This window comes from Salvelinus alpinus, chromosome 18, assembly GCF_045679555.1.
Source record: "Salvelinus alpinus chromosome 18, SLU_Salpinus.1, whole genome shotgun sequence".
NCBI classification, from domain to species: domain Eukaryota; kingdom Metazoa; phylum Chordata; class Actinopteri; order Salmoniformes; family Salmonidae; genus Salvelinus; species Salvelinus alpinus.
Window position 1 is genome coordinate 51,823,293 of NC_092103.1, and position 27,500 is coordinate 51,850,792.

At 45.9% G+C, this 27,500-nt stretch overlaps 1 protein-coding gene across 1 annotated transcript in view; it reads right to left on the reverse strand.

The window, feature by feature from the left end:
- musk (muscle, skeletal, receptor tyrosine kinase) overlaps positions 1–26,959 on the reverse strand; it is a 65,459-nt gene extending 38,500 nt beyond the window's left edge. The window contains exons 1-6 of the mRNA XM_071351561.1: positions 26,407–26,959; positions 15,368–15,494; positions 14,819–14,970; positions 10,492–10,619; positions 10,081–10,222; positions 9,173–9,297 (exon numbers count right to left, since the gene is read on the reverse strand). Coding sequence (XP_071207662.1) covers positions 9,173–9,297; positions 10,081–10,222; positions 10,492–10,619; positions 14,819–14,970; positions 15,368–15,494; positions 26,407–26,485 — 753 coding nt within the window. The 5' untranslated portion in view covers positions 26,486–26,959. The remainder of the gene's footprint in view (positions 1–9,172; positions 9,298–10,080; positions 10,223–10,491; positions 10,620–14,818; positions 14,971–15,367; positions 15,495–26,406) is intronic.
- Between the last annotated feature and the right edge of the window lie 541 nt (positions 26,960–27,500).

Genomic DNA, 27,500 nt, shown 5'->3' on the forward strand with positions numbered 1-27,500 from the left:
CTGCTGAGGGGAGGATGGCTCATAATGTCTGGAACGGAGCACATGGAAACCATGTGTTTGATGTTTTTGATAACTTCCCATCTATTCCCATGAGCCTGACCTCCCCTATTTTATTTTATATTTCACCTTTATTTAATGTAGTAAGATTAGGGAGGTAAGGCAATACATAGGCCATAGTAGCGAAGTAATTACAATTTAGCAGATTAACACTGGAGTTATAGATGTGCAGATGATGATGTGCAAGTAGAGATACTGGTGTGCCTAAGAGCAGAAAAGTAAATAAGTAGAGATAATGGGGTGAAAAAGAGCAAACAAAGTAAAAAGAACAATATGGGGATGCTGTAGTTGGCAGCAGAGAACTGGAAGGAAAGGCGGCCAAAGGAAGTGCTGGCTTTGGGAATGACCAGTGAAATATACTTGCTGGAGCGCGTGCTACGGGTGAGTGTTGCTATGGTGATAAGGCGGGGCTTTACCTAGCAAAGACTTACAGATGACCTGGAGCAGTGGGTCTGGCGAAGAATATGTAGCAAGGGCCAGCCAACGAGAGCATAAAGGTCGCAATGGTGGGTAGTATATGGGGCTTTGGTGACAAAACGAATGACACTGTGATAGACTACATCCAATTTGCTGAGTAGAGTGTTGGAGGCAATTTTGTAAATGACATCGCCGAAGTCAAGGATCGGTAGGATAGTCAGTTTTACGAGGGTATGTTTGGCAGCATGAGTGAAGGAGGCTTTGTTGCGAAATTGGAAGCCGATTCTAGTTTTCATTTTGGATTGGAGATGCTTAATGTCTGGAAGGAGAGTTTGCAGTCTAACCAGACACCTAGGCATTTGCAGTTGTTCACATATTCAAAGTCAGAACCGTCCAGAGTGGTGATGCTACTCGGGCAGAAGGGTGCAGGCAGCAATCGGTTGAAGAGCATGCATTTAGTTTTACTAGCATTTAAAAGCAGTTGGAGGCCACGAAATGAGTGTTGTATGGCTATGAAGCTCGTTTGGAGATTTGTTAACACAGTGTCCAAAGAAGGGCCAGATGTATACAGAATGGTGTCGTCTGCATAGAGGTGGATCAGAGAATCACCAGCAGCAAGAGCGACATCATTGATACATAAGCAGAATAGAGTCGGCCCGAGAATTGAACCCTTTGTGGTACCCCCATAGAGACTGCCAGAGGTCCGGACAACAGGCCATCCGATTTGGCACCCTGAACTCTATCTGAGAAGTAGTTGGTGAACCAGGTGAGGCAGTCAGGTGCCACCAACCTCCTATTAAGGTACCACCAACCTCCTGTGTTGTGCATGTGTGAGTGTTCGTGTGTGTGTGTGTGTGTGTTCGTGCATGTGCGTGTGTTAGTGTGTGTGTGCATGTGATGTTTCCTATGGTATGGATAAAACAATTGTTCTATTTCCTTTGTAAGGGACAAAAATTAATGGGAACTTATTGGCACCGTACGAAACATATACACGATGTACAATACCACTCAAATGGACGGCATTTCATTCAAAACTTATTGCAAATGTCATATGACAAATGTCATATGACACAGCAAAAATCCAATAGATGGCGAGCACGCTCAACAGTACATTTTCAGATTGCAAATGCACATCAAGTCAAGACCCAAGGGTAAAATTTTGAAAATTTGGCTACCCAACCGTGGACCCCTTGCACCTCCCTAAAGGCATTAAAAAACATTTAAAAAATGTGCTCCTGGTAACCCGTTCCAATCACCAGGTGCACGGCTGTCCATTTGCAATATGTTTCACTGGGCATTTACCATCACGAATTTGACATGCTCAAAAATACTGCAGGAATGCGAAATTGACTGGCCCGATAAACTCGGGATGGCGGGGCAGTGATTCTGGTTCCTCTCCATCGCTCGTTGGTGTTGATTTCAAAATGTCAATTTGGTGATTGTCTATCACTGTTTAAACATATTGCAAATGTACAAAAGTCATCCATCAAGTTACCGTCCATCAGTCAATTAGATATTTTCAGACACCAAACTGATACAAACTGACTCCAAACTCACTTTTTCCAACTCGTTTAGAAGCCAACTATCACATATTTCAGAGCAGTTCCAAAAAATGTGAGGCGACCTCGAATCCCAAGTTTCGGCTCGATAGGTCATTCGGTGCCCGAGCAAGACCTTAATTGGTGTTGAAAATCCACTTTTTTTCCATGCCTTGCTACGGGGTGCTTGAATTAGCAATCAGACAGAATCGTTGGGGTCTGTCTCTATGGGCCGAGCCGGTTTCAATGCACCTAGTCTTGCGACTCTGGGACTTTTCTAAATGTCGACATTTTCGTAATGCTCAAAATGAATTGAAGTCATTGCAAATGCACAAGGCTGTTTATCGGTCTGAGAACCTTCTAGAGCCACATAACTCACCGTGCACAATCGACCTGAGCTCTAGAACAGGTTTCTAAACTTTCAGAACTCTAGGTCTGACGGTTCTTTAAATGTTCGAACCAAAGTAACTATTGCAGGCACTGTCTGCCTCTAAGCCCCTCAGTGTGTCACTCCATCCTTTCTGTGTGGGTGTGTGAGTTTTTCTTTGAAATCTGATGGGATGAATGACTGATTTACAGTTCATGAGGGTTGCCTATTCACATATATTACGTTTTGGAAAGATTTGACTTTTTTAACCCTTCGAAACAGCCCCTTTGACACCAATTATGGCACTTCCGGTTGGCACAGGAAGCTATAAGTAAACACATATCTTGATTGGAGTATGCTGTTACAGAATCCTGAGTTTTAAGTCTGTATGTTAAAAATTGACTGATCTACACAGGTTTGAATGCAGTAATTTTCACAATTGCAGGTTATGTATATCAAAACACTTTTAGGGTGAATTTAATCACTTCCGGTTGCTTCAGGAAGCTTAGAATCGACACAGGTAGACCTCATAGTGGCCTGATGAATTGTCATTGAAGACAGGTTCATAAGGCATTCATAATCAACATAGGCTTCAGGTTGAATTTAGAGGAGCAGGCAATGTATTCCTATGGGGAGACATGTCATTGTAAACTGTTTGATGTAAACACCTTCTTTTAATTGTTAAGGGTTAATGCCACACGGTCAATATTAGGCTTGCACAGATCGGGAGGACCTTAGGAACGTTCCTGAGATCAAATTGTGCTTATAACCTTAACGGTTCTCTCTCTGTCTCCCAAAAGCAAAAAAAATGAAATTGAGGTCAAAGGGTCATTTGGGTCCTTCTTCTTGTCACTGTCGCTGCACTCAGACCGAGCGAGCTACGGTCAAGCGGGGCATCTCGTTGAACTCGGCACGGCCTGGAGATAATGGTAATGCCATTGCAGGCTTTGTGTGTCTTTAAGCACCGTACTTTTTCACTCCATCCTTGCTGTGTGTGTGTGTGTGTGTGTGTGTGAGAGCTTTTCTTTGACATCTGTTGGGAGAAATGACTGATTTACAGTTCATGAGGGTTGCCTAATCACACATGTGAAGTTTTGAAAAGATCTGACCTTTTTAACCCTTCGAAACTGACCCTATGACACCATTTTAAGGTACTTCCGGTTGACATAGGAAGCTGAAATTGAACACATATCCTCCTTGGGGTAGGCTCTTATATAATATTGAGTTTTAAGTCTTTATATTAAGAACTGACTTATTTACAGAGGGTTAAATGAGTGTGTGTTATTTCATAAAATCACATAAAATCACAGAATTGTCGCAGAGCTTCGAAACCCACTTAAAAAATGTTCGTCTGAACACACTGCAACTGGATCTGTAACTTTTTTGGGGAAAAAAACTCCTTTTTGTGAACATGACCAATTGTACAATGTACGATTTCTCTTAAATTACGATAGATAAATGGCTGGTTATTTTTTTCCTGACACCGTAGGTTTATGTACTTTGACGTGAAGCGGTCAAATTAGCACCCTACTTTACGTTTTTGACCTTTAATTCCAAAAAATGGCCATAACTCAAAAAGCGTTGAGGCCTCGACGCCATCTTGTTCGGGGCCAACTGCCCATTACGCCAAACCTATGCTCACCAAGTTTCGTCTTCAAAATATTTCCCGTGTACGAGAAAAGGCCACGTGCATTTTCAATGTGCTTGTGCATTTTCAATATGATTTATTTTCCCTCTGGTGTGAATTTCCGGGACAGCGGAAAAATGACCAAAATTTGTTATTTTTATAAATCGGAAACCGAATGTCCTAGAGAATTCGTTCCATGACTTCCTGAAAGATCTCTCCCCCGCGCCCGGCCCGACGCCGTCCGCGAATTTTAGAAACGTCGCCGGACGTCTAGTAGGGGACCGTACATATGCAATGTGGCGTTTCTCACTAACCATATAGCAAATGCTAAAATGTTCCCTTCAGGTATGGTATGGATAAAACAATGTTTCTGCTTCCTATGGTATGGATAAAAACGCAGTACCCTCTCTGTGATATAAATCAGTTAAAGTGCTGAGTTCAAATGTCTATATTTGACGCTTCGCACACACGGCTGCTTTTAGACCTAGAGGTTCATCTGGCTACAGGAAATTAATGACTGTTTATAGCAGCCAAAAAAGCCCGGTGTCTCACAGAGTCATTTAAATCACTACACCCAGGTTCAAAAAGCCCGGTGTCCCACAGAGTCATCTAAATCACTACATCAGGTCCTCCTAGAGTCATTTACAGCTACAGCAGTCTAACTAAATACTTTCCAGACCGAGACAAGGACCGAGCCAAAGACCTAGCCAGAGACCTAGCCAAAGACCTAGCTAAAGACCTAGCCAGAGACCTAGCCAACGACCTAGCCATTGCTCTTATCATTCTCAATTAACATTGTTCTGTCAATACTTTAATGCTGACTGGGGATATCTGACAAATCTACAGTATCTCCAGTGCTCCAAAGAGACATAAAACTGGTATGCACAAGTTCATCTGACTCTGGGGACGTAGATAAAGGACCTCATTGCCAAAATCCCACAGTATCCCTCGGTGTGGACGGGGCCTTTATGATGTCAGAGAGAACACTTTAAAATTAACAATGCTTTGGAGTAACAGAGAGGACTGATAATGTATGGGAGTAATGTGCTGTTTGACATTTAAATCAAATCAAATCAAATCAAATTTTATTAGTCACATACACATGGTTAGCAGATGTTAATGCGAGTGTAGCGAAATGCTTGTGCTTCTAGTTCCGACAATGCAGTAATAACCAACAAGTAATCTAACCTAACAATTCCACAACTACTACCTTACACACACACACAAGTGTAAAGGGATAAAGAATATGTACATAAAGATATATGAATGAGTGGTGGTACAGAACGGCATGGCAGATGCAGTAGATGGTATAGAGTACGGTATATACATATGAGATGAGTACTGTAGGGTATGTAAACATAAAGTGGCATAGTTTAAAGTGGCTAGTGGTACATGTATTACATAAAGATGGCAAGATGCAGTAGATGATATAGAGTACAGTATATACATATGAGATGGGTAATGTAGGGTATGTAAACATTATATTAAGTGGCATTGTTTAAAGTGGCTAGTGGTACATTTTTACATAATTTCCATCAATTCCCATTTTTAAAGTGGCTGGAGTTGAGTCAGTATGTTGGCAGCGGCCGCTAAATGTTAGTGGTGGCTGTTTAACAGTCTGATGGCCTTGAGATAGAAGCTGTTTTTCAGTCTCTCGGTCCCTGCTTTGATGCACCTGTACTGACCTCGCCTTCTGGATGATAGCGGGGTGAACAGGCTGTGGCTTGGGTGGTTGTTGTCCTTGATGATCTTTATGGCCTTCCTGTGACATCGGGTGGTGTAGGTGTCCTGGAGGGTAGGTAGTTTGCCCCTGGTGATGCGTTCTGCAGACCTCACTACCCTCTGGAGAGCCTTACGGTTGTGGGCGGAGCAGTTGCCGTACCAGGCGGTGATACAGCCCGACAGGATGCTCTCGATTGTGCATCTGTAGAAGTTTGTGAGTGCTTTTGGTGACAAGCCGAATTTCTTCAGCCTCCTGAGGTTGAAGAGGCGCTGCTGCGCCTTCTTCACAACGCTGTCTGTGTGGGTGGACCAATTCAGTTTGTCCGTGATGTGTACACCGAGGAACTTAAAACTTTCCACCTTCTCCACTACTGACCCGTCGATGTGGATAGGGGGGTGCTCCCTCTGCTGTTTCCTGAAGTCCACAATCATCTCCTTTGTTTTGTTGACGTTGAGTGTGAGGTTATTTTCCTGACACCACACTCCGAGGGCCCTCACCTCCTCCCTGTAGGCCGTCTCGTCGTTGTTGGTAATCAAGCCTACCACTGTAGTGTCATCCGCAAACTTGATGATTGAGTTGGAGGCGTGCATGGCCACGCAGTCGTGGGTGAACAGGGAGTACAGGAGAGGGCTCAGAACGCACCCTTGTGGGGCCCCAGTGTTGAGGATCAGCGGGGTGGAGATGTTGTTACCTACCCTCACCACCTGGGGGCGGCCCGTCAGGAAGTCCAGGACCCAGTTGCACAGGGCGGGGTCGAGACCCAGGGTCTCGAGCTTGATGACGAGTTTGGAGGGTACTATGGTGTTAAATGCTGAGCTGTAATCGATGAACAGCATTCTCACATGGGTATTCCTCTTGTCCAGATGGGTTAGGGCAGTGTGCAGAGTGGTTGCGATTGCGTCGTCTGTGGACCTATTGGGTCGGTAAGCAAATTGGAGTGGGTCTAGGGTGTCCGGTAGGGTGGAGGTGATATGGTCCTTGACTAGTCTCTCAAAGCACTTCATGATGACGGAAGTGAGTGCTACGGGGCGGTAGTCGTTTAGCTCAGTTACCTTAGCTTTCTTGGGAACAGGAACAATGGTGGCCCTCTTGAAGCATGTGGGAACAGCAGACTGGGATAAGGATTGATTGAATATGTCCGTAAACACACCAGCCAGCTGGTCTGCGCATGCTCTGAGGACGCGGCTGGGAATGCCGTCTGGGCCTGCAGCCTTGCGAGGGTTAACACGTTTAAATGTTTTACTCACCTCGGCTGCAGTGAAGGAGAGCCCGCAGGTTTTGGTAGGGGGCCGTGTCAGTGGCACTGTATTGTCCTCAAAGCGGGCAAAAAAGTTGTTTAGCCTGTCTGGGAGCAAGACATCCTGGTCCGCGACGGGGCTGGTTTTCTTTTTGTAATCCGTGATTGACTGTAGACCCTGCCACATACCTCTTGTGTCTGAGCTGTTGAATTGCGACTCGATTTTGTCTCTGTACTGGGACTTAGCCTGTTTGATTGCCTTGCGGAGAGAATAGCTACACTGTTTGTATTCGGTCATGCTTCCGGTCACCTTGCCCTGGTTAAAAGCAGTGGTTCGCGCTTTCAGTTTCACGCGAATGCTGCCGTCAATCCACGGTTTCTGGTTTGGGAATGTTTTTATCGTTGCTGTGGGTACGACATCGTCAATACACTTCCTAATGAACTCGCTCACCGAATCAGCATATTCGTCAATATTGTTGTTGGACGCGATGCGGAACATATTCCAATCCGCGTGATCGAAGCAGTCTTGAAGCGTGGATTCAGATTGGTCGGACCAGCGTTGAACAGACCTGAGCGCGGGAGCTTGTTGTTTGAGTTTCTGTTTGTAGGCTGGAATCAACAAAATGGAGTCGTGGTCAGCTTTTCCGAAAGGGGGGCGGGGGAGGGCCTTATATGCGTCGCGGAAATTAGTATAACAATGATCTAGGGTTTTTCCAGCCCTGGTAGCACAATCGATATGCTGATAGAATTTAGGGAGTTTTGTTTTTAGATTAGCCTTGTTAAAATCCCCAGCTACGATGAATGCAGCCTCAGGGTGTGTGGTTTCCAGTTTACAAAGAGTCAGATAAAGTTCGTTCAGGGCCATCGATGTGTCTGCTTGGGGGGGAATATATACGGCTGTGATTATGATTGAAGAGAATTCCCTTGGTAGATAATGCGGTCGACATTTGATTGTGAGGAGTTCTAGATCAGGTGAACAGAATGACTTGAGTTCCTGTGTGTTGTTATGATGATCACACCACTTCTCGTTAATCATAAGGCATACCCCCCCGCCCCTCTTCTTACCGGAAAGATGTTTGTTTCTGTCGGCGCGATGCATGAAGAAACCAGCTGACTGCACCGACTCCGTTAGCGTCCCTTGAGTTAGCCATGTTTCCGTGAAGCAGAGCACGTTGCAATCCCTGATGTCTCTCTGGAATGCTACCCGTGCTCGGATTTCATCAACCTTATTGTCAAGAGACTGGACATTGGCGAGTAGTATGCTAGGGAGTGGAGCGCGATGTGCCCGTCTCCGAAGCCTGACCACGAGACCGCCTCGTTTGCCCCTTTTTCGGCGTCGCACAGGGTCGCCGGCTGGGATCAGATCCATTGTATTGGGTGGAAGGCAAAACACTGGATCCGTTTCGGGAAAGTCATATTCCTGGTAGGAACGATGATGAGTTGACGTTAATCGTATATTCAGTAGTTCCTCCCGACTGTATGTAATGAAACCTAAGATTACCTGGGGTACCGATGTAAGAAATAACACATAAAAAAACAAAAAACTGCATATTTTCCAAGGAACGCGAAGCGAGGCGGCCATCTCTTTTCGGCGCCGGAAGTAGTCCGGCGAACTCTGTCCGGCGAACAGTGAACTCTACCGAGTACCCCAGCTTTGAGGTGGCCAAGGCTGTGCCTGATCAGATCTGGGCCTCTATTCCTAAAGCGTCTCAGAGTACGAGTGCTGATTTAGGATCAGTTTTTCCTTTTAGATCCTAAAAAAGTCTATGTACAGGACCTGATCCTAGATCAGCACTCTTTCTCTAAGATGCTTCAGGAACACAGGCCAGGTCTCTTAGACTTTGGGCTGGCTGAGGCTGTGCCTGCTCATATCCCCCAAAACCCTATGCTTTTATGTATTCACAACACACAGGGAAGAGGAAGAAGAGTAAGCATATGAGAAGTAGAAAGAGCTGTATATCCGGAGAGCAGTACTCATGGTATTCCCGTTCTCCAACCATGGAGAGCAGTACTCACGGTATTCCCGTTCTCCAACCATGGAGAGCAGTACTCACTGTATTCCCGTTCTCCAACCATGGAGAGCAGTACTCACTGTATTTCCGTTCTCCAACCATGGAGAATAGTACTCACAGTATTTCCGTTCTCCAACCATGGAGAATAGTACTCACGGTATTTCTGTTCTCCAACCATGGAGAATTGTACTCACGGTATTCCCGTTCTCCAACCATGTGATGGCGGGGATAGGGTTTCCAGTGGCGTTACACTCCAGAGAGACCTCGCTACCAAAGGTCACTCTCTTATCCTTGGGGACCCTGAGGATCCGGGCTGGGGCTGGAGGAAACATCAAAACATAACGGTTAGAAACATTATGAGTTATATGTTGAATTAGGCTGCTATAACATTAGGTATTTCAGAGTCCTCTGTTGTGGGTCCACCAGCCTTACTAGGACTTACTCTGTACTTCTATGGAGACCGGTTTGAGGAAGGATCTAGGACAACATTTTGTTGTATTAATGCTATTTAATCTCTCCTCAGACTAATATTATTCTGTTTGTCCTGTGGGTACCTTTGCCACTGTTCCACCCCTTGTGTATTGCGCTGTCATGGTGTATTTGTAAACAAGGATCTAGGACAACAAAATGTTTACAAATACACCATGACAGCGCAATACACAAAGGGGTGGAACAGTGGCAAAGGTACCCACAGGACAAACAGAATAATATTAGTCTGAGGAGAGATTAAATAGCATTAATACAACAAAAATAATTCTAAACACACCTTTAGTTTACAAAGTTAAACAGATGTATTTTTTCTTCATAATAAGCAGGAGTAATATTCTTAGATCAGAATGACAGCAGACTGTACTTCTATCCATGTCACTAAAGACTAACAGAAACAAAAGACAAAATTAACTAGAATGGCTTATCTTTTCTCCCCAACCCACCAAGAGGTAACATGTAGATATACACATTTACTTTCAAAGCATACACACGAAACACACCATAGTAGCAATAAAAACAAAATATAAACTGAGGTACACTTGCGACATGTACTGAGAGTAATATTGCTCTGTACTTCTATGGAGACTGGTATGGAGAAGACTCTAGGACTTACCCTGTACTTCTATGGTGACTGGTTTGGAGAAGGCGATCCCGAAGCTGTTCTTGGCCACACAGCGGTACTGCCCCGCGTCTTCCTTCTTGATGTTATGGATCTTCAGAGCGCCATAATCCAGAATCGTGATCCGATCACTCACCTGTTGGGAGTATTGATTCTGAAAGTGAATTGAGTGTCTAAGAACAAAGCTGTTATCGTTATTCAGTTGATGACTTCTGTTTGGAAGATCCACTTGATTACTGTATCAATTCAATGGGTGGCGTAGTCTAGAACCTTCTAGTGTTCTGTCACAATTGTCAATATGTGAAATTCCTGCAGAGTATTCTACAGTCGATGTTTGACTAGTTTGCTCATATAGTATACCGTCCTCACAACAAACCGTCATTGCTGATTGAAAATAAGAGGTACCGTCATAAGAGCATCATCTTTGATCCAGGAGATGTCTGGTTTGGGGTTTCCTAGCGTCACACAGGGCAACACGGCCTTGGACTCAATCAGTAGCGTCATGTTGGTGGGGTGTCTTTTTATCTGCGGCTCTGGAGGAAGAACATAGTTGCTGATTAATCAATGTGGTATCATTGCAGACTATCCTTCTCCCTAATACTGTTTGAATGAGAACAATCTGAAGCATTGAAGGCATCTTTAGTCCACTGGCGTAAAATCAGCAAGCTTGACATATTGTAGAGTTCACACCAGTGTGATTGACAAGGACAATAAGATTGGGCAAGACTATGTTAAAACCTCTTCGGGATAGGGGGCAGCATTTTCACTTTTGGATAAATAGCGTGCCCAATTTCAACTTCCTTCTACTCATCCCCAGAATATAAGATATGCATATTATTAGTAGATTTGGATAGAAACTCTGAAGTTTCAAAAACTGTTTGAATCATGTCTGTGAGTATAACAGAACTTATGTAGCAGGCAAAACCCCGAGGACTAACCATTCAGATTTCTTTTTTTTTGAGGTCACTGTCTGTTCAATGAGGTTTCATTGGGATACTAGATTTCTAAGGGACTTGTTTGCAGTTCCTACCGCTTCCACTGGATGTCACCAGTCTTTGGAAATTGGTTGAGGTTATTCCTTTGTGCAATGAAGAAGTACGGCCATCTTGAATTAGAGTAATGTTATGTGTACTGTTTGAGAGTTGTGCAAGACTAGAAAAGTAGCGTTAGTTTGTATTGAAAACAGATAGACCCGTCTTCAATTTGATCGATTATTAACGTTTAAAAATACCTAAAGTTGTATTACAAAAGTAGTTTGAAATGTTTTGGCAAAGTTTACATGTACTTTTTGAGATATTTTGTAGTGACGTTGCGCAAATTGGTAGATGTTTATTTCTGGATCAAACGCGCCAAATAAATGGACATTTTGGATATATATGGACGGAATTAATCGAACAAAAGGACCATTTGTGATGTTTATGGGACATATTGGAGTGCCAACAAAAGAAGCTTGTCAAAGGTAAGGCATGATTTATATTTTATTTCTGCGTTTTGTGTTGCGCCTGCAGGGTTGAAATATGCTACACTCACTTTGTTAACTGTTGTGCTGTCATCAGATAATGGCATCTTATGCTTTCGCCGAAAATACTTTTTGAAATCTGACATGTTGGCTGGATTCACAACGAGTGTATCTTAAATTTGGTATCTTACTTGTGTGATTTAATGAAAGTTTGATTTTTATATCATTTTATTTGAATTTGGCGTTCTGCATTTGCCCTGGCTTTTGGCCAAGCGGGACGCAAGCGTCCCACATATCCCAGAGAAGTTAAACATACTTGGTTTAGACTTTAGAGATCCTGTACAGGCTATTATGAGACTTCTAGAATAATCTCTTCTCGAACACTGTATGGAACAAAGAAACAGTTGAGTTTCAAATGACACCCTGTTTCCTATTTAGAGGACTACTTTTAACCCCCTGTAGTTGATGTTTGTGCCTCTAATGAGCTTTTATAAAAAAATCGCTTTCAGAATCATTCTGTTGACGCTAGAGAGATATTTTTTTCCTGCGTCTCAATCCACCAGATCTTCCAATGGCGACCTTCCTCATCTGTGGTGGACGGTGTCAGAGATAGAGAGGTGTTTGTCAGACCAGGAGACATGCCATCTGTGGTGGACGGTGTCAGAGATAGAGAGGTGTTTGTCAGACCAGGAGACATGCCATCTGTGGTGGACGGTGTCAGAGATAGAGAGGTGTTTGTCAGAGCAGGAGACATCCCGAAAATCGGTCTTCTCACAAAAACATTTGTCTGAACGGTTTGGCCTAGAAAAAAAATGTGACCACTCTGTGGAAAGATGAGACTCTCATGTACACAACTCCCACACAGCCCTGAACACTGTATGGATCCCTTGGAACACGGGGCAGAACCCCACATACCTCTCTGATTTAGAGGGGTTTGGTTAAATGCTGAAGACACATTTCAGTTGAATGCCTTCAGTTGTACAACTGACTAGATATCCCCCTTTCCCTTTCCAACTGACTAGGTATCCCCCTTTCCCTTTCCAACTGACTAGATATCCCCCTTTCCAACTGACTAGGTATCCCCCTTTCCCTTTCCAACTGACTAGGTACCCCCCTTTCCCTTTCCAACTGACTAGGTACCCCCCTTTCCCTTTCCAACTGACTAGGTATCCCCCTTCCCTTTCCAACTGACTAGGTATCCCCCTTTCCCTTTCCAACTGACTAGGTATCCCCCTTTCCAACTGACTAGATATCCCCTTTCCCTTTCCAACTGACTAGGTATCCCCCTTTACAATTGACTAGGTATCCCCCTTTCCCTTTACAATTGACTAGGTATCCCCCTTTCCCTTACAATTGACTAGGTATCCCCCTTTCCCTTACAATTGACTAGGTATCCCACTTTCCCTTACAATTGACTAGGTATCCCCCTTTCCCTTTACAACTGACTAGGTATCCCCTTTCCATTTACAACTGACTAGATATCCCCCTTTCCCCTTACAATTGACTAGATATCCCCCTTTCCCTTTCCAACTGACTTGGTATCCCTTTTCCCTTTACAACTGACTTGGTATCCCCTTTCCCTTTACAACTGACTAGATATCCCCCTTTCCCTTTACAACTGACTAGGTATCCCCCTCTACAACTGACTAGGTATCCCCTTTCTCTTTCCAACTGACTAGGTATCCCCCTTTCCCTTTACAACTGACTAGATATCCCCCTTTCCCTTTACAACTGACTAGGTATCCCCCTTTCCCTTTACAACTGACTAGGTATTCCCCTTTCCAACTGACTAGGTATCCCCCTTTCCTTATACAACTGACTAGGTATCCCCCTTTCCAACTGACTAGATATCCTCCTTTCCCTTTACAACTGACTAGATATTCCCCTTTCCCTTTCCAACTGACTAGATATCCCCCTTTCCCCGTTACAACTGACTCGATATCCCCCTTTCCCCTTTACCCTTTCCAACTGACTAGATATCCCCCTTTCCCCTTTCCCTTTACAACTGACTAGATATCCCCCTTTCCCCTTTCCCTTTACAACTGACTAGATATCCCCCTTTCCCCTTTCCCTTTACAACTGACTAGATATCCCCCTTTCCCCTTTCCCTTTACAACTGACTAGGTATCCCCTTTCCCCTTTCCCTTTACAACTGACTAGGTATCCCCCTTTACCTTTTCCCTTTACAACTGACTAGGTATCCCCCTTTCCAACTGACTAGATATCCCCCTTTCCCCTTTCCCTTTACAACTGACTAGATATCCCCATTTCCCCTTTCCCTTTACAACTGACTAGGTATCCCCTTTCCCCTTTCCCTTTACAACTGACTAGGTATCCCCCTTTACCTTTTCCCTTTACAACTGACTAGGTATCCCCCTTTCCAACTGACTAGATATCCCCCTTTCCCCTTTCCCTTTACAACTGACTAGATATCCCCCTTTCCCCTTTCCCTTTACAACTGACTAGATATCCCCCTTTCCCCTTTCAACTGACTAGATATCCCCCTTTCCCCTTTCCCTTTACAACTGACTAGATATCCCCCTTTCCCCTTTCCCTTTACAACTGACTAGATATCCCCCTTCCCCCTTTCCCTTTACAACTGACTAGATATCCCCCTTTCCCCTTTCCCTTTACAACTGACTAGGTATCCCCTTTCCCCTTTCCCTTTACAACTGACTAGGTATCCCCCTTTACCTTTTCCCTTTACAACTGACTAGGTATCCCCCTTTCCAACTGACTAGATATCCCCCTTTCCCCATTCCCTTTACAACTGACTAGATATCCCCATTTCCCCTTTCCCTTTACAACTGACTAGGTATCCCCTTTCCCCTTTCCCTTTACAACTGACTAGGTATCCCCCTTTACATTTTCCCTTTACAACTGACTAGGTATCCCCCTTTCCAACGGACTAGATATCCCCCTTTCCCCTTTCCCTTTACAACTGACTAGATATCCCCCTTTCCCCTTTCCCTTTACAACTGACTAGATATCCCCCTTTCCCCGTTACAACTGACTAGATATCCCCCTTTCCCCTTTCCCTTTACAACTGACTAGATATCCCCCTTTCCCCTTTCCCTTTACAACTGACTAGGTATCCCCTTTCCCCTTTCCCTTTACAACTGACTAGGTTTCCCCCTTTCCAACTGACTAGATATCCCTCTTTCCCCTTTCCCTTTACAACTGACTAGATATCCCCCTTTCAACTGACTAGGTATCCCCCTTTACCTTTTCCCTTTCCAACTGACTAGGTATCCCCCTTTCCCTTTCCCATACTCATTTTGAGCTGCAGGGCTCCGCAGCTCTTGGCCGGCTCTCCGATGCCGTTGTTAGCAACACAGCAGTACTCCCCGTTATCAGACTCTCTGACGTTGGGGATCAATAGCATCTGGCCATTCTCCCTGGTCGTGTAGCGGGAGTCATAGTATCTGGATGAAACAGGAAACAGAATCATAGTAGCTGGATGAAACAGGAAACAGAATCATAGTAGCTGGATGAAACAGGAAACAGTATCTGGATGAAACAGGAAACAGAGTCATAGTATCTGGATGAAACCGGAAACAAAATCATAGTGTCTGGATGAAACAGGAAACAGAATCATAGTATCTGGAGAGCATTAGGGAAAGAATAGACATGAATCATTGTAATCATAGGGATAGTATCTGGATAAAACAGACATAAAGCTGTGACCTGAATGAATTGAACTTCATAAAACTCACCAAAAGCCTCTGTAATGACCGATCATACAATTTAAAGTCTGTTTAAATTACTCAAATGTACCAGACAAGGTTGTCTAATGTTTCCAATGTTGTTAAGTGCTCTCACGGGATTGGGTGGTTGTTCCGTGTCCACGTGACATCCGCTGGCGGTCGGGAGTCAACTTCACAGATGAACGTGGCGTTGTGATCCAACAGGATGTCCAAGGTCTCCAGCAGGGTGGTGATGCGAGGAGCTGGGGACAGAACACATGACATAAGGCTACATGACATGACATGACATTACTCTGTCTCCAGCAGGGTTGTGATGCGAGGAGCTGGGGACAGAATTTTTCACTGGTCATCCCCAAAGCCAACATATCCTTTGGCCGCCTTTCCTTCCAGTTCTCTGCTGCCAATGACTGGAACAAATTGCAAAAAGCACTGAAGCTTGAGACTTATAGTTCCCTCTCTAACTTTAAGCATCAGCTGTCAGAGCAGCTTACCGATCACTATACCAGTACATAGCCCATCTGTAAATAGCACACCCATCTACCTCATCCCCATATTGCTATTTATCCTCTTGCTCTTTTGCACCCCAGTATCTCTACTTGTACATCATCTGCACATCATCACTCCAGTGTTAATGATAAAATGTAATTATTTCGCCTCTGTGGCCTATTTATTACCTTACCTCCTTACTCTTCTACATTTGCACACACGGTACATAGAGTTTGCTATTGTGTTATTGACTGTATGTTTGTTTATGTGTAACTCTGTGTTTTTGTCGCAGTGCTTTGCTTGATCTTGGCCAGGTTGCAGTTGTAAATGAGAACTTGTTTTCAACTGGCCTACCTGGTTAAATAGAGGTGAAATGAAAAAGGCACCTAAAGACTCTCGCCCTATGTATGAGATACAAGGTTCTCTGGTCTGATGAAACCAATATTGAACTTTTTGGCCTGAATGCCAAGCGTCACGTTTGGAGGAAACTTCACACCATCCCCATGGTGAAGCATGGTGGTGGCAGCATGTGGTCTGAATACTTTCCGAATGCAGTGTATCTCCTCTGTACAATGATGCCACACAGCCACACAGCCACGAAGGCACGAAGCCACACAGCCACACAGCCACACAGCCACACAGCCACGAAGCCACGAAGCCACGAAGCCACACAGCCACACAGCCACAAAGCCACGAAGCCACACAGCCACGAAGCCACGAAGCCACACAGCCACAGTCACAGCTGGATGTTCGAACCAAATGTTTCCCAAACATTTGTAACAGTGTTGCTTCTGTCCCTCTCCTTGCCTCAACCTTGGATCGATCCAGGGACCCTCTGAACACATCGACAACAGTCACCCACGAAACATTGTTACTTTTCACTCCAGAAAATCCGCGGCAGAGAAAGGGACACAACTACTTTAAGGTCTCAGAGCGAGTGACGTCACCGATTGAAACGTTACTAGCTGCTAACTAGCTTGTCATTTCACACCGGTTACCCTTGCATGGACGCATTACCATTTGGCCACCACAGACGATTCCCATTTGGCCACCACAGACGATTCCCATTTGGCCACCACAGACGATTCCCATTTGGCCACCACAGACGATTCCCATTTGGCCACCACAGACGATTCCCATTTGGCCACCACAGACGATTCCCATTTGGCCACCACAGACGATTCCCATTTGGCCACCACAGACGATTCCCATTTGGCCACCACAGACGATTCCCATTTGGCCACCACAGACGATTCCCATTTGGCCACCACAGACGATTCCCATTTGGCCACCACAGACGATTCCCATTTGGCCACCACAGATGATTCCCATTTGGCCACCACAGACGATTCCCATTTGGCCACCACAGACGATTTCAATTTGGCCACCACAGACGATTCCCATTTGGCCACCACAGACGATTTCAATTTGGCCACCACAGACGATTCCCATTTGGCCACCACAGACGATTTCAATTTGGCCACCACAGACGATTCCCATTTGGCCACCACAGACGATTCCCATTTGGCCACCACAGACGATTCCCATTTGGCCACCACAGACGATTCCCATTTGGCCACCACAGACGATTCCCATTTGGCCACCACAGACGATTCCCATTTGGCCACCACAGACGATTCCCATTTGGCCACCACAGACGATTCCCATTTGGCCACCACAGACGATTCCCATTTGGCCACCACAGACGATTCCCATTTGGCCACCACAGACGATTCCCATTTGGCCACCACAGACGATTCCCATTTGGCCACCACAGACGATTTCAATTTGGCCACCACAGACGATTCCCATTTGGCCACCACAGACGATTTCAATTTGGCCACCACAGACGATTCCCATTTGGCCACCACAGACGATTCCCATTTGGCCACCACAGACGATTCCCATTTGGCCACCACAGACGATTCCCATTTGGCCACCACAGACGATTCCCATTTGGCCACCACAGACGATTCCCATTTGGCCACCACAGACGATTCCCATTTGGCCACCACAGACGATTCCCATTTGGCCACCACAGACGATTCCCATTTGGCCACCACAGACGATTCCCATTTGGCCACCACAGATGATTCCCATTTGGCCACCACAGACGATTCCCATTTGGCCACCACAGACGATTTCAATTTGGCCACCACAGACGATTCCCATTTGGCCACCACAGACGATTTCAATTTGGCCACCACAGACGATTCCCATTTGGCCACCACAGACGATTTCAATTTGGCCACCACAGACGATTCCCATTTGGCCACCACAGACGATTCCCATTTGGCCACCACAGACGATTCCCATTTGGCCACCACAGACGATTCCCATTTGGCCACCACAGACGATTCCCATTTGGCCACCACAGACGATTCCCATTTGGCCACCACAGACGATTCCCATTTGGCCACCACAGACGATTCCCATTTGGCCACCACAGACGATTCCCATTTGGCCACCACAGACGATTCCCATTTGGCCACCACAGACGATTCCCATTTGGCCACCACAGACGATTCCCATTTGGCCACCACAGACGATTCCCATTTGGCCACCACAGACGATTTCAATTTGGCCACCACAGACGATTCCCATTTGGCCACCACAGACGATTTCAATTTGGCCACCACAGACGATTCCCATTTGGCCACCACAGACGATTCCCATTTGGCCACCACAGACGATTCCCATTTGGCCACCACAGACGATTCCCATTTGGCCACCACAGACGATTCCCATTTGGCCACCACAGACGATTCCCATTTGGCCACCACAGACGATTCCCATTTGGCCACCACAGACGATTCCCATTTGGCCACCACAGACGATTCCCATTTGGCCACCACAGACGATTCCCATTTGGCCAACACAGACGATTCCCATTTGGGGATCCAGCCTTAGTAGCCTGGGTAAGGGAAGCCTATGGGGATCCAGCCTTAGTAGCCTGGGTAAGGGAAGCCTATGGGGATCCAGCCTTAGTAGCCTGGACAAGGGAAGCCTATGGGGTTCCAGCCTTAGTAGCCTGGGTAAGGGAAAGCCTATGGGGATCCAGCCTTAGTAGCTTGGGTAAGGGAAGCCTATGGGGATCCAGCCTTAGTAGCCTGGGTAAGGGAAGCCTATGGGGATCCAGCCTTAGTAGCCTGGGTAAGGGAAGCCTATGGGGATCCAGCCTTAGTAGCCTGGGCAAGGGAAGCCTATGGGGTTCCAGCCTTAGTAGCCTGGGTAAGGGAAAGCCTATGGGGATCCAGCCTTAGTAGCTTGGGTAAGGGAAGCCTATGGGGATCCAGCCTTAGTAGCCTGGGTAAGGGAAGCCTATGGGGATCCAGCCTTAGTAGCTTGGGTAAGGGAAGCCTATGGGGATCCAGCCTTAGTAGTTTGGGTAAGGGAAGCCTATGGGGATCCAGCCTTAGTAGCTTGGGTAAGGGAAGCCTATGGGGATCCAGCCTTAGTAGCCTGGGTAAGGGAAGCCTATGGGGATCCAGCCTTAGTAGCCTGGGTAAGGGAAGCCTTTGGGGATCCAGCCTTAGTAGCTTGGGTAAGGGAAGCCTTTGGGGATCCAGCCTTAGTAGCTTGGGTAAGGGAAGCCTATGGGGATCCAGCCTTAGTAGCCTGGGTAAGGGAAGCCTATGGGGATCCAGCCTTAGTAGCTTGGGTAAGGGAAAGCCTATGGGGATCCAGCCTTAGTAGCTTGGGTAAGGGAAGCCTATGGGGATCCAGCCTTAGTAGCTTGGGTAAGGGAAGCCTATGGGGTTCCAGCCTTAGTAGCTTGGGTAAGGGAAGCCTATGGGGATCCAGCCTTAGTAGCCTGGGTAAGGGAAGCCTATGGGGTTCCAGCCTTAGTAGCCTGGGTAAGGGAAGCCTAAGGTGGACTTGATATGAAATAGAAACAACAGCCATATTTCTAAATTGGCTGGGGTCAGAAGCATGACATCACAAATAGTTTCTCTCATGCCATGGCACTGTGCGCACACGTAGGCCGAAATGCTTTACGCATAACATTCGCACGTCTATACAAAATATTAGACTCCTGTCAATTCTATAATTTCCCATGTTCGAGGCAGATTCTCTAAATCTAAATCTGCCGTTGGTATAGCATTATAGGAGGACTGAATAGTTTTGTAATCGGACGAGGGACGCTCAATGAAAATGGGGATGGGTAGCCTACTTGAACAAGTGAATTTAGGTATGCAGATATGTGAATTATGAAAAAGCATTAGGCAAAATCGCGGTCTTCTGGTCAGGCTCCATAGATGGGCACACCGCGCCCGACTATACTACTCACCAATGTCCAGTTTCTTGACAACAAGGTAGATGAAATTCGATCAAGGGTTGCCTTTCAGAGAGACATCAGAGATTGTAACATTCTCTGTTTCACAGAAACATGGCTCACTCGGGATACGTTATCAGAGTAGGTACAGCCACCCGGTTTCTTCACGCATCGCGCCGACAGAAACAAACATCTCTCTGGTAAGAAGAGGGGCGGGGGGGTATGCCTTATGATTAACGAGTCGTGGTGTGATCATAACAACATACAGGAACTCAAGTCCTCTTGTTCCCCTGACCTAGAATTCCTTATGATCAAATTTCGACCGCATTATCTACCAAGAGAATTCTCTTCAATTATAATCACAGCAGTGTATATCCCCCCCCAAGCAGACACCTCGACGGCCCTGAAAAAACTTCATTGGACTCTATGTAAACTGGAAACCACATATCCTGAGGCTGCATTTATTGTAGCTGGTAGATTTTAACAAGGCTAATCTGAAAACAAGGCTCCCTAAATTTTATCAGCATATCGAATGCATGACCCGGGCTGGCAACACTCTAGATCATTGCTACTCTAATTTCCGCGATGCATACAAAGCGCTCCCTCGCCCTCCTTTCGGCAAATCTGACCACGCCATTTTGTTGCTCCCAGCCTATAGACAGAAACTAAAACAGGAAATGCCCGTGCTCAGGTCTGTCCAACGCTGGTCAGACCAATCTGATTCCATGCTTCAAGATTGCTTCGATCACATGAACTGGGATATGTTCCGTATAACATCGGACAATAATATTGATTCGGTGAGCGAGTTTATTAATAAGTGCATCGGTGATGTGGTACCCACGGTGACTATTAAATCCTTCCCTAACCAGAAACCGTGGCTTGATGGCAGCATTCGTGCAAAACTGAATTCAACGGCTCAGACATGAGACGTGTGTGGCAGGGTCTACAGTCAATCACGGATTACAAAAATAAAACCAGCCCCGACGCGGACACTGATGTCTTGCTCCCAGACAAACTAAACAACTTCTTTGCTCGCTTTGAGGACAATACAGTGCCACTGACACGGCCCCCAAAACCGTGGGCTCTCCTTCACCGCAACTAACATGAGTAAAACATTTAAACGTGTTAACCCTCGCAAGGCTGCCGGCCCAGATGGCATCCTTAGCCGCGTCCTCAGAGCATGCGCAGACCAGCTGGTTGGTGTGTTTACAGACATATTCAATCAATCCCTATCCAAGTCTGCTGTTCCCACATGCTACAAGAGGGCCACCATTGTTCCTGTTCCCAAGAAAGCTAAGTTACAGTGGGGAGAACAAGTATTTGATACACTGCCAATTTTGCAGGTTTTCCTACAAATTTTTATCATCGGTACACTTCAACTGTGAGAGACACACAGCCAGGGCAACTAAGGAGTGGCTCCGTAAGAAGCATCTCAAGGTCCTGGAGTGGCCTAGCCAGTCTCCAGACCTGAACCCAATAGAACATCTTTGGAGGGAGCTGAAAGTCCGTATTGCTCAGCGACAGCCCCGAAACCTGAAGGATCTGGAGAAGGTCTGTATGGAGGAGTGGGCCAAAATCCCTGCTGCAGTGTGTGCAAACCTGGTCAAGAACTACAGGAAACGTATGATCTCTGTAATTGCAAACAAAGGTTTCTGTACCAAATATTAAGTTCTGCTTTTATGATGTATCAAATACTTATGTCATGCAATAAAATGCAAATGAATCATACAATGTGATTTTCTGGATTTTTGTTTTCGATTCCGTCTCTCACAGTTGAAGTGTACCTATGATAAAAATTACAGACCTCTACATGCTTTGTAAGTAGGAAAATCTGCAAAACCGGCAGTGTATCTAATACTTGTTCTCCCCACTGTAACTGAGCTAAATAACTATCGCCCCGTAGCACTCACTTCCGTCATCATGAAGTGCTTTGAGAGACTAGTCAAGGATCATATCACCTCCACCCTACCTGACACCCTAGACCCACTCCAATATGCTTACCGCCCCATTAGGTCCACTGCACACTGCCATAACCCATCTGGACAAGAGGACTACCTATGTAAGAATGCTGTTCCAAACTCGTCATCAAGCTCGAGACCCTGGGTCTCCACCCCGCCCTGTGCAACTGGGTTCTGGACTTCCTGACGTGCCGCCCCCAGGTGGTGAGGGCAGGATACAACATCTCTACCCTGCTGATCCTCAACACTGCATGGCCACGCAGTAACCTCACATAGGGTCAGAGAGAGACAGAGAGAGACAGAGAGAGACAGAGAGAGACAGACAAAGAGGACAGACAGACAAAGAGGACAGACAGACAAAGAGGACAGACAGACAAAGAGGACAGACAGACAGACAGACAGACAGACAGACAAAGAGGACAGACAGACAGACAAAGAGGACAGACAGACAGACAAAGAGGACAGACAGACAGACAAAGAGGACAGACAGACAGACAGAGAGGACAGACAGACAGACAGACAAAGAGAGACACAGACAAAGAGGACAGACAGACAAAGAGGACAGACAGACAGACAGACAGACAAAGAGAGACACAGACAAAGAGGACAGACAGACAAAGAGGACAGACAGACAGAGAGGACAGACAGACAGACAAAGAGAGACACAGACAAAGAGGACAGACAGACAAAGAGGACAGACAGACAGACAGACAGACAAAGAGAGACACAGACAAAGAGGACAGACAGACAGAGAGGACAGACAGACAAAGAGGACAGACAGACAGAGAGGACAGACATACAGAGAGGACAGACAGACAGAGGGAGACCAGACAGACAGAGGGAGACCATCATCTCTCAGTGCCAGAGAGAAAGTGATCATGACCCAATGGAACAATGTGACTGCCAACAGAGCCCAAACAAAGGACCTACCAGCTGCTATGAATCAGAGAGCTATGGCTTGCCATCATCCGGCGCATTGCACTGCTTTAAACAAGTAGACAACAGAACCTGTACAACATGCTACATACAGCTTCATCAGCTCTACATCAGTACTACATAACTACTACATCAGTACTGTACAACATGCTACATACTGCTACAGCTACATCAGTACTGTACAACATGCTACATACAGCTACATCTACATCAGTACTGTACAACATGCTACATACTGCTACAGCTACATCAGTACTGTACAACATGCTACATACAGCTACATCTACATCAGTACTGTACAACATGCTACATACTGCTACAGCTACATCAGTACTGTACAACATGCTACATACAGCTACATCTACATCAGTACTGTACAACATGCTACATACAGCTACAGCTAAATCAGTACTGTACAACATGCTACATACAGCTACAGCTACATCAGTACTGTACAACATGCTACATACAGCTACATCTACATCAGTACTGTACAACATGCTACATACAGCTACATCAGCTCTACATACAGTACCAGTCAAACGTTTGGACACACCTACTCATTCAAGGGTTTTTCTTTATTATTTATTTTTACTATTTTCTACATTGTACCATGAGTCTCCAGGGAACCTAGAACTGATAGCCTGACTGTATGTCCCATGAGTCTCCAGAGAACCTAGAACTGATAGCCTGACTGTATGTACCATGAGTCTCCAGGGAACCTAGAACTGATAGCCTGACTGTATGTACCATGAGTCTCCAGGGAACCTAGAACTGATAGCCTGACTGTATGTACCATGAGTCTCCAGAGAACCTAGAACTGATAGCCTGACTGTATGTACCATGAGTTGGCATTCAAGCACATCGGTCGGTGTGTGTGTGTGTGCATGCGTGTGCGTGTGTGTGTGCGTGTGTCAGTGGTTACTGTGTAGTGGCCCTCTGACTGTGAAACCCAACCAGGCAGCTTCCGCTGGGTGTTTCAGCGGATATGTCACCTGTTCCTGCAGATGCCAAGATTCTCTCAGCTCTCTCAGCTCCTAGACACCAGCCACCAGCCACTACAGGGACTACAGCCTCTACAGTATCTTATCTTAGTGACCAGCCACTACAGTGACTACAGCCTCTACACTATCGTATCTTAGTGAACAGCTACTACAGTGACTACAGCCTCTACACTATCTTATCTTAGTGAACAGCTACTACAGTGACTACAGCCTCTACAGTATCTTATCTTAGTGACCAGCCACTACAGTGACTACAGCCTCTACACTATCTTATCTTAGTGAACAGCTACTACAGTGACTACTGCCTCTACACTATCGTATCTTAGTGAACAGCTACTACAGTGACTACTGCCTCTACACTATCTTATCTTAGTGACCAGCCACCACAGTGACTACATCCTCTACACTATCTTATCTTAGTGAACAGCCACTACAGGGACTACAGCCTCTACACTATCTTATCTTAGTGACCAGCCGCTACAGGGACTACAGACTCTATCTTATCTTAGTGACCAGCCGCTACAGGGACTACAGACTCTATCTTATCTTAGTGACCAGCCACTACAGGGACTACAGACTCTATCTTATCTTAGTGACCAGCCACTACAGTGACTACAACCTCTACACTATCTTATCTTAGTGACCAGTCGCTATACGTACAGTAGATGTCACTGCAGAGATGGTTGGCTGCCATCTTATGGGTTTCTGACCCAATTATATTATTTTTTAATACTTCTCAGAATTTTTTTTGTAGATACTATTTCCACCATCATTTCCTATGACCGAAAATAGTTTCTGGACATCAGAACAGTGATCACTAACTTCGATTTAGTTGAAGATTTCTATTCCAACGAGTCAGCAGCTGTGGATGTACTGCTCATTCCGGAACAGCTCCCCGTCGGCGAGTAAATAAACCACCCCTACGTTCTATTGGCGAGAGAACAAACTAGACTATCAACGAGACGCATAACATCCCCTCACCCATTAGCTCTAACTTTGTTGAAAGCTACTTTATTGAGGACAAATGTATTTACTATGACTGTGATAAATAGTTGTCCCACCTAGCTGTTCTCAGATTAATGCACTAACTGGAAGCGGCTCTGGATAAGAGTGTGTGCTAAATTATTAAACATCAATGTAAATGTAAGGTTAAAGGGATACTTCAGAATTTTGGCAAAGATCATTTTGTGGGAGCCAATTGGTAGTTACAGTCTTGTCCCTTCGCTTCAACTCCCGTATGGACTCAGGAGAGGCGAAGCTCGAGAGCCGTGCGTCCTCCGAAACACAACCCAACCAAGCCGCACTGCTTCTTGACACAATGCCCACTTAACCCGGAAGCCAGCCGCACCAATGTGTCGGAGGAAACACCGTACACCTGGCGACAGCGTCAGCGTGCATTGCGCCCGGCCCGCCACAGGAGTCGCTAGTTCGTGATGGGACTAGGACATCCCTGCCGGCCAAACTCTTCCCTACCCGGATGACGCTGGGCCAATTGTGCGCCGCCCCATGGGTCTCCCGGTTGCGGCCGGCTGCGACACAGCCTGGACTCGAACCCAGAATCTCTAACTAACACTGCGATGCAGTGCCTTGGACCACTGCGCCACTCGGGGGGGCTGTCAGCTTTCATTTGAGGGTGTTTTCATCCGTATTGGGTGAACCGTTTAGAAATTACACCACTTTTTGTACATAATAGTTACAGATAGTTACCCTATCTGATAAGCATGCAGTATTTTCCTGTACTTTGTAAAGGTTGATATGTTGTTACACAGTGATAACACTCAGCCTCCTTGGCTGTCATAACATCAACCTTTATTCACTTCGCTCAGATATTCATAGAATACTGATGAGGTAGCTATGATGAGGTAGCTATGATGAGGTAGCTATGATGAGGTAGCTATGATGAGGTAGCTATGATGAGGTAGCTATGATGAGGTAGCTATGATGAGGTAGCTATGATGAGGTAGCTATGATGAGGTAGCTATGATGAGGTAGCTATGATTTATATCAAATGTTCAGAGGAAGGGGACTCGGGGTTACTTTGAAGCACAATAACAAAAGGACTGAGAAAATGTGTCAAGTTAAAGCACTGAATTAAGATACAAAACATGTTTGTCAATGTGTTATATGAGTAAATGTTAATCTCCAAAATATTAGTCACACAGTTCTTCTGCCAATGTCTATCTGTATTATATTAATTTACTGTATGTCTGACAGACTCAACATCTGACAGAGATGATATAACTTAGTCCAGAAGTCCATTCCTAAATTAACCGAGTCCATCTCCTCCACTATTCACAGTAATTAGCCTCTGCCTGTCTGCCTGTCTGCCTGTCTGCCTGCCTGTCTGCCTGTCTGCCTGTCTGCCTGTCTGCCTGTCTGCCTGTCTGCCTGTCTGCCTGCCTGCCTTGAGATATCCCTGACAACAACCAGACAGTGCTGGATACTGAGGCATACAGCGTTACATGGCATTGCAGGCCAGTTTATAGGTACAAACCTCTCTGCAGTCCGACACTCGCCCCAAGCTGTGACAGGAACAGGATCTGTAGTAGTGGAATGTGTTTGATGAGCTTCATTCTGATTCAGAGTTCTGTTTCGTCTGGACCGGATCAAGTATTTACAGTCCCATGTGTGGTTTAGAAGATGTCCTAATGTCTGTTGTTCAGGTCGTGGCTTCTCCTGATAGAAGTGTGTCTGTTGTTCAGGTCGTGGTATCCCCTGACTGTCTGGTATTATCAGGCTTTGTCTCTGTCCCGGCCATGCTAGCTGACAGCGCTGCGCGGCGTTAGTTAGATGGGTCTGGTCTGTTCAGTCCTAATATCCCTGCAATGCGAGCTGACAGGGTTGCGTTAGTTAGATAGGTCTGGTCTGTTGTTCAGTCCTAATGTGTATGTCCGCTAGCTGACAGGGCTGAGTTAGTTAGATAGGTCTGGGCTGTCGTTCAGCCCTAATGTCCCTGCCATGCGAGCTGACAGCACTGCGTTAGTTAGATGGGTCTGGGCTGTTGTTCAGTCCTAATGTGTCTGTCCGCTAGCTGACTGCGCTGCCCTGCGTTAGTTAGATGGGTCTGTTATTTACTCTGTGAGGAGATGGACAGCAGCAGCTGCTGGGTGTACACTCCTACTCTTTAGTCTCAAATGGCACGCCATTCCCAATATGGTCAGAATAAGTGCACTATGAAGGGAATAGGGTGCCATTTGGAACACAACCATAGTTAGGATTAAGACATGAAGATCACGTTATTGGTCAGTTACACACAAGGTCCAACCGAAATGTGGCTTCTGCTTATAAGAAAGACACAGAGGTTTGGGAGAGGTGCTGGGTGCCTGGAGAGCTGTTGTTGTGGGGGTTAAGTGCCTTGCTCAAGGGCACAACGGCATGTAATGGAGTGTGATGCAGTCAGCCACCGTGGCACATCACTGGAAAGAGAGTCAGTCATTGGTGTATCACTGCTGTATAACCTCCCATTGGTGTATCACTGCTGTATAACCACCCATTGGTGTATCACTGCTGTATAACCACCCATTGGTGTGTCATCACTGTGCACTCTCATTCAGGCATTCAGCTCCATTAGTTCCTAGCCATCCAAGT